The sequence below is a fragment of the Polyodon spathula genome, chromosome 23 (assembly GCF_017654505.1).
Source record: "Polyodon spathula isolate WHYD16114869_AA chromosome 23, ASM1765450v1, whole genome shotgun sequence".
In the NCBI taxonomy this organism is placed as follows: domain Eukaryota; kingdom Metazoa; phylum Chordata; class Actinopteri; order Acipenseriformes; family Polyodontidae; genus Polyodon; species Polyodon spathula.
The window spans coordinates 25,783,881-25,796,444 of NC_054556.1; the positions used below are offsets into that span (position 1 = coordinate 25,783,881).

Genomic DNA, 12,564 nt, shown 5'->3' on the forward strand with positions numbered 1-12,564 from the left:
TGGGTAGGTGGAAGTCAGCCGGCTAGAAAAGAGGCGGAGCTACGGTACCCAAACTCAATGACCCGGACAGGAAACGGCGTGGCATCTGCAGATTGGAGAAGCAGATGCGCGGTTTAACCAAAGGGTTCTTCAGAGAGGGAGGGTATAAAATAGGGCCGTAGCAAAGTAATCTGTTCCTTTATAAATGGTTAGATACAACCTAAAAGGAGACAGTGTTATTTGCTGAAAACTGTGAGTGTTTGTCTTGTGTTTGTTAGTGTTTGTTGTAACTGTTGTCTGTCTTAACTACCAGTAAGATGATCCAGAGCTGCAGCACAAGCCAGACATCACTTTCAACCCTTCATTTTCAGAGAACTGTATTACAGCACTAGCACTTATTCACTGTCACTAAGATACACGCCGCTGTATCACTCCAACATTATTATTTACAGGTGTTTGCCATAAGGCTCTGGACATTGTAATTATTTACTACTGTAAATTAAAAGTAAATATTTTTTTAAAATTTACATCCACTTCACCAGGCTTACCATTCTTCTACTCCCACAGTCGTCGTACCTGTCATTCTATCACAACAAAAGTAGAGCCATGACAAATTTGTTCCCCCTAAACTAACAATGACGTACCAGCTATGTTGTAAAAAGTGAATTCTTTAATAAAAAAAGAATTTACACAGTACACTGAAGCAATAAACTGACACAGATGCTTGGGGTAATAACCAAGGATTAAAAAAAAAAAAAAAAAAAAAAAACAACAACATTACCCCTTCCAGGTCAAAATTAAATGTGTCGGAACAATTGATTTTGATAAACTAACTGAATCGTGTGAAAGTTAAAAGGTGAGCTGCTGGGTAGAGGGAACGTGGATTCCTCTTTCATCCTTGGTTCAGACTCACTACTCCTCCCCTGGACCCTGTGCCATACCCAACCCCGCCAAGTCCATCCACCCCCTTGCCCTTCAGTCCGTGGTGGTCCTGCGGTACCAGAAGCGCGCGCGGAAGTCGTCACTGCAGGTCATGAAGCCGGGGTTGGTGGGTGAGTGGACGATGCAGCGCACAATGTTGTTGTGTCCCAGCGAGAGCAGGTTCTTCCTCTCGGCCGAGCGAGACTCCCAGCAGCAAAGACTGATGGTCCTCTCGTCTGGCAGCAGCACGTAATCCTCAGTGTGGTTAAACACCGCCTGGGTGCGGTGCATCTGCCGACCGCTCAAACCAGCGCCTGCAAAGGGAGGAGAGAATAATACACATAGCTGGTTATCAAACTGCAGGTGATCTTGAAAGCACATCAGAACCCCCAGCTTGCTGTTGCTGAGAGGAACGGATCCTCACCCGTGTACTTGACGAGAGGGCGACCAGTGGAGATCTCCCACAGCTTGGCCACGGAGTCCTTGCCGCTGGACAGGATGTACTTGGAGTTCTTGGAGAAGATGGCGGAGCAGACCTCTGCCCCGTCATGCGCCTTGTCAAAGGTGACCACGCAGCGGTTCGACACGCCATCCCACAGCTTGATGCTGCCGTCCTTGCTGCAGGTGACGTAGCTGTTGGCGCTGGGGTTGTAGCTGACGCCCGAGATGGTATCGGTGTGCTGGTCGCGAGGGTTGCAGGACACGAAGCACTGGAAGGTGTTGACGTCGTACAGGCGAAGGGTCGGATGCTGCGTGCCCACCAGCAAGAAGTCCCCCGAGGGGTGGAAGGAGATGGAACGCAGCATTTCTGCTTCCTGCAGGGAAGCAAGAGTTAAATGAAAATTTTACATTCTTAAAATCCAAGAGAGAGAATCCAAGTCAAGAAAAACAAACGTTTCATCAAGTGCCTTCATCAATCTGCTGTATAAAAACTGCAGGTGGTTTAATTTTGGTATCATTTTGGAAGGAGTCAATCACATGCAGGTAACATGATAATGACAATCACAGGAAACCCAGAATGGCTCAAAACCTGGAATGAGTAACAGGATGTTCTGGAGAGGATTGATGCGGTAGTTGGAAACACTGGAAATGGGATCAGAGGGGTACCTGTACGTATTTAAAGGCTCTCTTGGCAGAGGGCTTGGAGTAGTCGAAGAGTTTGAGTGTGTAGTCGCGGGACCCAGATGCCAGGATCTGCTCAGTGGGGTGGAAAGCCAGGCAGGTGACCTCGTCCACGTGATCGTACAGCGTACGGATGACAGGGTGGTTCTCCATGTTCTGCTGGGCAGTCTCATTCATCATCACCTGATCGAGCATTTAGAAAAATCAGACAAGGTGCAACACAAACATCATTCACACCAGGGATCTACCTTAATCATAGTCACAACTTTTCTGGGGGTGTACAGTCCCTCCTCTAGGGGTCATGTGGCAAAGCTGAGGTTTGAACCTGGAATCTCTTTGCTCAGTCTTCAGTTCTAAACACATGGCTAGTGTCATTTTACTTGCAGAACTGGATGTCAAGCAGCTGGGATTCGATATCTTTATTCATATTAGTTATTTTTGCTACCGAAAGCTTCAATGTGATAGCAGTGAAGTGTGATCTACATCACTGACAAGCCTGTTACTATACCGTCCCACTGCTTTAAATATCCTCATTTAGGAACCCACTCATTTCAACCCTTTCCTTCTCCTAAGACAGAGCCTTACCTCAATGGGCATGGCACTCTTGGCCAGCATGCGTTCCGTGTCCAGGATTTTGATGGAGGCGTCTGCTGAGCCGGTGGCAATGAGCTGCCCGTCTCGGCTGTAGGTCGCCACGCGGCAGGGCCCCTTGTGGGAGGTGACGTAGCAGGTCTCATACTCCGAGGCTTCAGGGGACATGGTCTGCATATCGGCATCATACTCCAGGTCAATCCCAGTACCGGGAGCCACTGTGTCCGAGCGACCGATTGCATACTGCACCGCGGTGTCGTCGTTTTCCATCCCTGAAAACACACAGGACGATTACAGCATACATAAACTTTCACTGCAGGCATCGCAAAACTGAGTAACTGACATGAACACACAAAAAAAGTGCGTGTTCCTGATTTTAAAACTTTGCTTGTATACAATGTATTTTGGAATAATGTAGAAAAAGTTACAGAACAGAAACAGGCTGCTTCAGCCGGTGGGTTGGCTTACTGTCCTGTACCCCTAAACTAGCTTAACATTTAGCCCAGGACTAGTGCCACTCTGGAAATTGATCAAAGCGAGTGAAGGAAGCGAGTGGAGGTCTCGAGCAGTGTCTGTGCCCTGCATACCCAGTTTGGCGAGTTGCAGCAGCTGCTCAGATGGCGAGACCACAGTCTGGGGCTTCACCTCTCCGAATAGGCAGTTGGCAATGTTGGTGTAGCCATCGTAGAGCAGCTGGCTGATTATGAGTCTGTAGAGATGCTGCCTGTCTCTGAGTGTGGCCTTCGGGCGGTACATGGCTCCCAAGCACTGTGTCACTCTCTCTGAAAATAAATACTTAATCTTAAAATGGATCATTCTAGTACGGTTTGTTCTAAAAGACATGTCACAAAATGTACAAAACAAAATGCCACCAGTTATTGAACTGTATTATACTTTATTATCACATGGAACACCACAGTAAAACAGTGGTGCTTGTACTGTAATTGCTAGTCTTTTCAAACCGTCGATCTCTGAAATTCTGATACTCAGGTGTTTCTAACATGCTGCATTGGTAGCAGCCTCATGGAAAAAATATGTCGTTTGAATCAATGCACTTTTGTGCATTTGTCAAGAAACTCCTGCAAGCAATCACAATGTGTTAGACAGCCCACACTCTCCCACGGGTAAATTGATTCAAATAGGAAAGCATCTATTAAATTAACGCACACAAGTGTAAGCAGGTCCCCCACATTATCATCATAGGGGCAACAGCGCTTGTGAAATGGACCTGTGCACGAACCCTGCTGAGTTCACAACCAGGTGAACAATAATAAAACAGCTTCACTTTGCAAGCATTTTAATATTCAGAATATATTTCCTTACACGTTTAAGTTAGACCGAGTTAGTCTACACATCGTTGTGGGCTAGTATTAGTAGTGTTTCTCTACTGATAACTGGCTGTTAGAAAAATGTGTTGTAAACATTAACAACCAATGCTAACTGTACACAGTTAACGCACAACGTGGATATAATTCAGATCTACTGTGGAGTTATTCAAACTGATCTGGATTGCCTATCCAATCCAGAACTTAAAAAGCCAAGCAGGTGTGTGTTGTCTTGTGTCTTCGTTTTTTTGTATCCATACTTTCCGTTCTCTAAGCTGAATAATATGCATACACAACTCTGCAACTCGACCCCTACATCCACAGTTTCCGCACGCTGTTTGTCTTCACTAGTACAAACAAGTAACACATGTTTAGAAACAACCAAAAACACGATATAACAAAAACACCACAAACCCAATCGTTGAAATCCCCGAAACTCCTCTCCACTCGCCAGACGTCCTTCACCAGCGAGCGTACGTACGCATGCACGCACACGCAGCCTGCTACTTCCACAGCTTGCGTATCCCCTTATTTTCATTAGCTAGTATTAATTTAAATGCGCCGTGGAGAATAATATTGTTTGGTCAATAGCCATGGTGCATTATTAACATCTGCGTTTGTATGAATCTAATATAATGTGTATATTGCTAGTAAACCTTTTGGGATATCCGCGCCATCTTATCTTGGGGCAATAAGTACATAGCAGCGACAGCTGGCAATTATACGGTTAATCCGTCCCCCATAAAATGCATGTTACCGTATTAGCCAAATAAAAAGACGTACCTTTGAATGAACTTGGTGTAAAATTGCTGGTGCCACCTTCCCGTGTTTAACATGGATTCACATTGTGTTCAGAATTTGAGGCTGGGCGCTTTTTAAAATTTGATAGAGGATTACATGGCCATGGAGTTATGTCATATTACGAACACAAGATGGCACTGAAACACAGCACACAATCCCCATTTTCATTTTTATTTATTATTGTACACTTGAAAAGTTTTGAAAACACCCACATAGCATTAGGGTTATCGTAAACACTGTCAATCCCAAGATGCGACTGGTTAAATATGAATTTTGAATTATTTTTGGTGCATCACATAGACAGGTACAACACTGAAAGAACCAGCAGTTGTCTATTATTAAACTCTTATAGAACGACAGGGTCTTTATGAACAGAAAACACAGAGATTCAGGTTAGTAAACAATATCACAGTGTTTTATTTTAAATTACATTATTCTTCAATTATATTTCATATGCAGGGCACTTTACAGATGTCTAGATCACAACCTGGGAGGGTAGAACACATGCAAAACAAGTGACAATGACCAAGAATCTCATTCTTTTTCCTTTCGATATACACAAGTGGTAGACAATTCAAGAAAAGAGGGATAGGCAGGGACTGACGTCACAGACCCTGATTAGCACTAATCCAGGACTACCCTACCCAAGGTAAAACAATAAAATAAAACAAACGTGTGCTTTTGCATCTGCTGGAAGGTGCTCCCCCCACATAAATCCCTTCATATCACAATGCAATACATCCCACTGGGCCTGAAATAAATCTAGCTGATATTAAAATGGTCCCATCTTTCTCTCTTGCTTTCCATGCTCTAAGCCTGATATCTGCTATTAGCTGCCGCTACATCATGTATGATACATTTTTCTGTATATGAAGTATTATGGATTTGCTTGTTTTTACTGCATCTTGAAAAGCGCTTTGTGATGGAGGTCCACTATGAAAGGTGCTATATAAAATAAAGATTGCTTGATTAACAATAATTAAAACCAATCATTTTTAGGGTTTTGAACTTGTTGTAAAAAGTGTTTTGAACGCACCCTATTCATCAGGTGGTGGTCGTTCTGTTATTAATTGCAGTTGTGCCGACAGTTAGAATCCATGTTCTCTTCCTCAGTTCATGCAACGATTGTTAGCCAGTGAGCTTCAGTTCCCGGCACAGGATCAGTGCAGCTTGAAGTCATTCTTCTGAAACCAGCAGCTCTCTGGGACAAAGAAACAGCCTTACTTCTTTTTCTTCTTCTTCAGCTCTCCTATAGGCAGAACAACAAGCCATGTCAGTGACATTCATCCCCAGCCATGGCAGCAAGTTCACAATTAGACCTGAACAAGGTGATGCACTGTGTGTACACATAAATGAAAGGTGCACAGAACATCATTGTCCTGCTTTAATTATTAGTGATATACACAAATACAATACCAGCTGATCTGAGCAACCTGCTCCAAGTGGAGAACCGTCACTAGCTAGGCTGGAAATAAGACTCCCATCGCATTGCTGCTTTCACCAAGAGTTTAATAAGACACACCTGAGCTTGCTCCCTATACACTGTGGCTAATCAAGCTTGTTGTAAAACCTGGAATGGGTGAAGCGGCTATGCAGTAGGAGTCTTATTGCCATCCCAGACTAGCGTTCACCTACCCCATAGCAGCCTGTTGAGTTTCTCTCCCAGGAAGTACAGGGGAACCATGCTTAGGGAGGCGGCTGCCAGGAAGACAGCCAGTCCCAATGGGCTTAGGAATCCGAGGATGGGATACACCCAGACTCCAGAGACGTGGTGAATCCAAAATACCCTGCAGGAATGAGAGAGAGCGAGAGAGAGAGAGAGAGAGAGAGAGAGAGACAGGGGGAGGTTGGGTTACAAACATATGGCCTCAGATACAACGTCTTCATATTTCTTCAGGGGGTCTTTTTTATTGGAGTAATGATTTTGCAACACAAAACACTAGCCCTGCGGGAGAAACAACTTAAATAGAGTAAAAGCAAATGAATACCAGGCCAGATAGAGTCCAGTAAACAAGGTCAGTCCCACAATGCCTTTCCTCCGGCTAGGGAAGCGATGAGGTATGATACAGAGCTCTACAAGGAGCAAGGGCAGGATTACAGTGTGCTGGAGGAGAGGGAGAGAGACAGAGAGACAGTCTTTATTTCCTGACCCATTCACTGCTCCTAAAACAATCAGTGTAATCAACAAAGCCTGTTCAAGCTGTGTTTAATATGCCTTCTACACTCCTGAGAAGACATTTTAAAGCAGATCGACGGGTGAACACCTCCCTTCATTTGTGACTGGAAGGTTTTGCCGAGCACATTGCTGGTAGTTGAAGCGCATGTTCGGGCACTACAGTTCTACTTACCATGGCATGATTTAGCCACTGCGGGATGATGTCGTCAAGGAGTTTGGGATAGACCAGCTCCCGGTCATACACGTAGAGCAGCCAGAAGGACAGGACCACAAACTGCCAACCAGAACACAGCAACAACATGTCAGAAGCTTGTAAATGGGCTCTTCGCATTTTTTTTTTTTTTTTTTTTTTTATTACTAACACACTCACTGGCGCAGTGAACGGGTTAGCTAATACTCACAGATCCCACTGGGAATGCCAGCACTGCCAGGATGGTGTCCCGCAAATCGGTGAGGAAAGACGAGGGCCCCCCGCAGCCCAATTTTGGAAAGAAGAGACGAGTCACATCAGTCAGGAAGCAGAGACCAAAGAACACTGTTTGCAGGAGCTGTAGGGGGCAGCAGAGAGCAACATATGCACATATATATATATTTAACCAGAATAGTACCCGTTAATAATGACGAGCCATTTTGACACCAGGAACAAAAGAAAAAGCGCTTGGAAGTCTTACTGTATTTTACCTTCTATTTTAGTCCATTCTATGAGAAATCAAAGTCCCCTGACTGGTTCAACATGAGGAGACTAGACTGTACAGAGAAGAATGGTCAATTGCTACACTTTGATAATGGTCAGAATGAGCACGAATAAACCCAGGGGGCAGTTTTTTCGACTGGCCAAAATGGGATATAAAAGTGAGCAAAAAAAAACCAAACAAACAAAACCCTGAATACGCCAGTGGAGATCTAGCAGATTAATTCACACAAGGGGGATACACATATTAACATTTCTGCAGTAATATCGATTTCACTAGCAAGAAAGAAAGAGTACAATTGAGCCAGGGACACTAAACTTTTTCTTAGGACAAGTATTTCGAAGGAAGTTCATCAATAACTCCTCGATTCACTCTCTAACCTGTACAGACCCTCAGAACAGACTGTAAACTCTATGACATCCAAGCACCCAAATCATATACTATCACCAACCAGATCAAGAAACGTGAGATACTTCCATCTACCGCCGTATGACTGCGTCCCAGGATGCCTCCCCGAGGCTGTGATCGAAAGGTTGTGCCACACCGTGAAAATATACCAAGAAAATATTACAAAATGAATGACGCCCGTGATCCTACACCCCAAACTCGCAGCCGCCATCTTTCCTCTGTCAGATCGGATATACCAATACCTTTACAGTATCTATTTGTTTTTAACAAAGGAAGAAATGCAAACAAAAAAAAAAAACAAAAAAAAACCGAGAACTACGGTAGGTTTCAATCTGAACAGAACGTGTTATAAACCAAGTAGCGAGATTGCTTGGAGATGAGTGTTGCTTTTAAAAAAAAAATAAACTTTTAATTGCCACGAACTCCCCTATTTTTCTGAGAATGTTCCTTGTTCCAAGGTGACGTTTAAAGGCACTAGGCAAAGTTCAGATCAGATGTGTGTTTACTGCTGAACTCAAGTTAAAGTCATGAAGTAAAGGCTGTCATGCAGCTAGTGTGGTTGTTTTATTGCCCTTGACAGGGCAAGCCCTTGTGCTTCATGCTAGATATTTTGCATATGGCTTAAACTGTATTTGCAAATTCATTGATTTTTTTTTTTTAATTATTCAGAATAGTTTTTTTTTTTTTTTTTTTTTTGCGTGTATATTTCGCGTCTCTAGAATGCATTATGAATAACAAATGAAAACATTTGGATTCATTACAGAATGCAGTTTGAATTCAAATGATTTTTGAATCCGAGGACGCTGCCATGAGTTGAACTCATTATGTTCTTTCTCGTTTAGTCTCAAACAGGGCATCACCCTACAGGTGGAATCTCCAAAGAATGACCAGACTAAACATCTGCTAACATCATGTCACCCCCTTTAAAAGAGCTATAACAAGACACTTAAATCCTCTTGCAATCTAACCTCTTATATCAGCACTACCCCATTCTGGGTCGTTTATTTGCACAGGATCGAGTCTTTTCATGCGTAATATAATTTTCAATATGTCAGATATTTCAAATAGAACCGTATAGGTTAAAAGACACAGATGCTTCCTGGTTTCAAATCACTTCCCGTACAGGAACTAAATGTAAAGGAAATCGATTTTAAAGCCTGGTCTATATTGTAGATTTGTGGTTTCAATCTAAGTGAGCCTACATGCTTGCTGCTTCACAGATAGTCACACAGGCATTGGCAAGCAGGAACTTAGTCCAGCAACAACAAAAAAAACCAAAAAAACAGCTGAGAATCTGAGTTTCTAGTTGCTATGGCAGCACAATACAAGCCTTGTCATTTAACTAGTGAAGAGTAAAAGCCTTCGGTTGCCTTGGCAACCAGGGCGCTTAGCAGTGCAGCAGCTAAAATCATATTAGTACAATTTGTTTACTGACAGTATTATCTAATGAACAGAATAATTTCTGATATGTTACTTGATATGCATGCACTGTGTATATGTAGTATATTATTTTTCTACATGTTGTTCAGCCTATAGAGTTTTGGAGGTATGAGAAAGCAACAGGACCTATATCCTTTAATTAAAAAGTTAATTAAATCCTCTATATAATGTAACAAGGAAACAGTTGAGTTTTTATGGGTTGGCAACTGTATTCCATTCTAAAAGATTGTCTAACTGGCGTGAATGAAAAGCATCATGAAGGATCCTCCGGGACAAAAGATTAGTTCTATCTAGCCATTGGTCCTGAGGGAAATGTGGATTTGTTTTTAATGCAATTGTTTCATTATTTACCCAGGTCATTTCCTTTGAGAACAAGACCTCATTTCCAAGGCCATCCTGCCAAACACAGACCGACCCAGTTAAACGATACATGCAGTGCTTCAACAAATCATACATCGACACTCAGCAGTGCTAGCTGGAGCAAGATTTATTGGAGATACACTTTGAAAACAATGGAGGAGCATTAGCAGTTGCAGGGGTATATGATTAGAGCACTGTAGAATCCAGACTTTCACTGTGCAGGTATGGGGCAGAGTGAAGATTTATTAAAGAAGGGGAGTGAATATAATAAATCTACTTTTGTTAATTATGGGTTTGTTGTTGTTGTTGTTATTTTTACCGATAAAGAGTGTAATAACCAAATAAAAAAAAAAAATAATGTTTTTATCGGCATGACAGCCAAGATATACATTTTTTAATGCTTTTTTTTTTTTTTTTTTTTTTTTTTTTTTTTTTTTTTTTTCCCCCTGGGTCTCGCTGTACAGTCCTAAACTCATCACTTCTGAACTCCTACGCATTGAAGCAGTCACCGAGTAGGAAAATCAAATGTAATTAAAAAAAAAAAAAAAAACAAAAAAAAAAACACATTATTTTTTTCCCTCTGTCGCTAAATCACTTCCCACACTGCCACAGGCCATGGCCGCCCCCCTGTCAGCCCACTCCTGTCCCTGAAACCATGGGCAGAGGCGGTCAAAGAACCAGCAGGACTCCCCCCCTCCTGGACTGAGCAGCGGCTGGCCCATTCCATCTTGTTTATGAAGCCTGCTTCAAGTGCACGGCAGGTTAAAAACCATCGCAATGTTCAACCCACTTTCCCTCCTTCTGAATTCAGAGGTTTAACATTTTAATTGTAAAAAAAAAAAAAAAAAAAAAAACCTCTGAAATATACACACCCACGCATGCACACACACATGCACCCCTGTAGCGAGGAACCAGGCACTGATTCACATGTTAGATGCATAAGGTGCTTGCTTGCTAGCATGGGCTGTGCAATTAAAGGTATGCCTGCCTCTCTGCTTCTTCCCCTTTCTGTTTTGTGCTGTGGTCACACTTGTTTCCCTTCTGCTTTTCTCTCTGTAAAAGCAACTTGCCTAAATGCTTTTGTGTTAAGGTAACTCTCACACAGTCTCTCTCTCTCTCTCTCTCTCTCTCTCTCTCTCTCTCTCTCTCTCTCTCTCTCTCTCTCTCTTGCTTTCTTTGATTTGCATAGAGGATGTGACAATGTTCTTCTCAGATCAGCAACAGTTCCCTTAAACAAGAAAGAGACGGCAAACAAAACTTAGCTCTCTGCTGCTGCTGCTTGCAGTTACGCTTTGAGGCGGCTGCTTGCTGGAGTTTTGTCTGCGGCACCCTGTGTCTCTGATGGATCACTGGGGCAGAAATGGACAGGGAGAGCCTGGATGTAAGGATGCTGTGGGAGAACCTTGCTGAACTTCTTGCAGGGGTGAGTATAGGATTTTTTTTATAAATAGTCTTGGAGAACTTCATTCAACTTCATCTGTTACTGTGATAACAAACCCTATCCTGAACACTGATGAAAGTTTGATCTGGTATTTGTATACATCTCTCTGATGAACTGATGAAGGCACGAGGCAAAAAGCCTTTTGTCCACTTGACTTTTTTTTATCAGTAATTATTATATATATATATAATATATATATATATATATATATATATATATATACATATATCATTTTCATTTTCAAGGAGTGCCTTTTTTATATAGGTTTTAGGAGATTTCTTTGTAAACGGTATGGGATTAGCCAAGGGATCATGGTAAGGTGGCTTTTTTAAGTAGGTGCTCTGATCAGAGAGATTGGAAGCTTTGTTCATTTAAAATTCTGCTGATTGCTATTCTTTTGTCATGCCCAAGAAAGCTCCTATCTTTGATGGCTGGCAACATTGTCCTGTGCAGCCGTTAGGTGGTTATTAGAGATATTGTTGAAGAGCTGGAACACAATGAGGGATCACATCTTTGCAACAGGGACTCGTTTGATAATCCCCTCTCTGCCTGATCACATTGGAAATATCTTTCATCATGAATATTTACAGTGTGCAAATTCTGACACTCTCAACAACTTGCATGGAAGAATATCATTAAGACTGCAGACAAGTTTCTCTCGTTTATATATTTCAGAAAGTAGGTCACCCGTGTGATGCACGCTTGCAGGAGATAATAAACAGCAGTAAAGTTGTTTGCACTCGTTTACTGTACTTGTTCAGTCATACATAAGCTATACATTATTCATACATGTCAGTGTACGAAGCATGTAGCTATATTACAGAGCTTCACTGTAATGTGGTTACAATGCAGAAAGAGTTTACAGAGCACTTACAGTTAATCTGCACTTTGCTAATATTCTGCAGTCTCTTTCATGTAGCTTGTTATGTGGCTTCGGTACAGGATGATGTTGCTGGTGATTGTTATTCTGAACTGTGGGGATGTTGCTTCAGAGTTTTAGTGCATTTCACAGTAACACAATTCATTTAGCCCTATTTTATTTGTTCACCAAAAGAATTATATCAGACATTCATTTTTATTATTATTATTATTATTATTATTATTATTATTATTATTATTATTATTATTATTATTAATAATAATAATAATAATAATAATAATAATAATAATAATAACAGTACAGCTGTTTCCTAGTGTATGTAACACTATCCAGTTAGAAAATGGTGCAGACTTTGCACTGGACAGCTTATTAAATCTGAACCATTGTTCCTTTGTGAGGGGATCTAGATTCTAACTAGAAAATACATG

General features: G+C 42.0%; 2 protein-coding genes across 3 annotated transcripts; both read right to left on the minus strand.

Moving 5' to 3' along the window:
- Positions 1–631: 631 nt before the first annotated feature.
- Positions 632–4,834, minus strand: LOC121298136 (cleavage stimulation factor subunit 1). 2 transcript variants are annotated; one of them, XM_041225004.1, is made up of 6 exons: positions 4,722–4,834; positions 3,201–3,393; positions 2,608–2,885; positions 2,008–2,205; positions 1,325–1,715; positions 632–1,214 (listed from the first exon to the last, which is right to left on the minus strand). In XM_041225004.1, the coding sequence occupies exons 2-6, from the start codon at positions 3,367–3,369 to the stop codon at positions 955–957; spliced, it is 1,296 nt and encodes a 431-aa protein (XP_041080938.1). In that variant the 5' UTR covers positions 3,370–3,393; positions 4,722–4,834; the 3' UTR covers positions 632–954. The 2 variants fall into 2 exon arrangements, with proteins under 2 accessions (XP_041080938.1, XP_041080937.1); XM_041225003.1 differs by lacking the exon at positions 4,722–4,834 and adding an exon at positions 4,353–4,430.
- A 302-nt stretch (positions 4,835–5,136) lies between these two features.
- adtrp1 (androgen dependent TFPI regulating protein 1) lies at positions 5,137–8,309 on the minus strand. The gene is made up of 6 exons (XM_041225005.1): positions 8,059–8,309; positions 7,317–7,463; positions 7,088–7,189; positions 6,728–6,843; positions 6,375–6,526; positions 5,137–5,988 (listed from the first exon to the last, which is right to left on the minus strand). Exons 1-6 carry the CDS (start codon positions 8,224–8,226, stop codon positions 5,960–5,962), a joined length of 714 nt encoding a protein of 237 aa, XP_041080939.1. The 5' UTR covers positions 8,227–8,309; the 3' UTR covers positions 5,137–5,959.
- Positions 8,310–12,564: the final 4,255 nt, after the last annotated feature.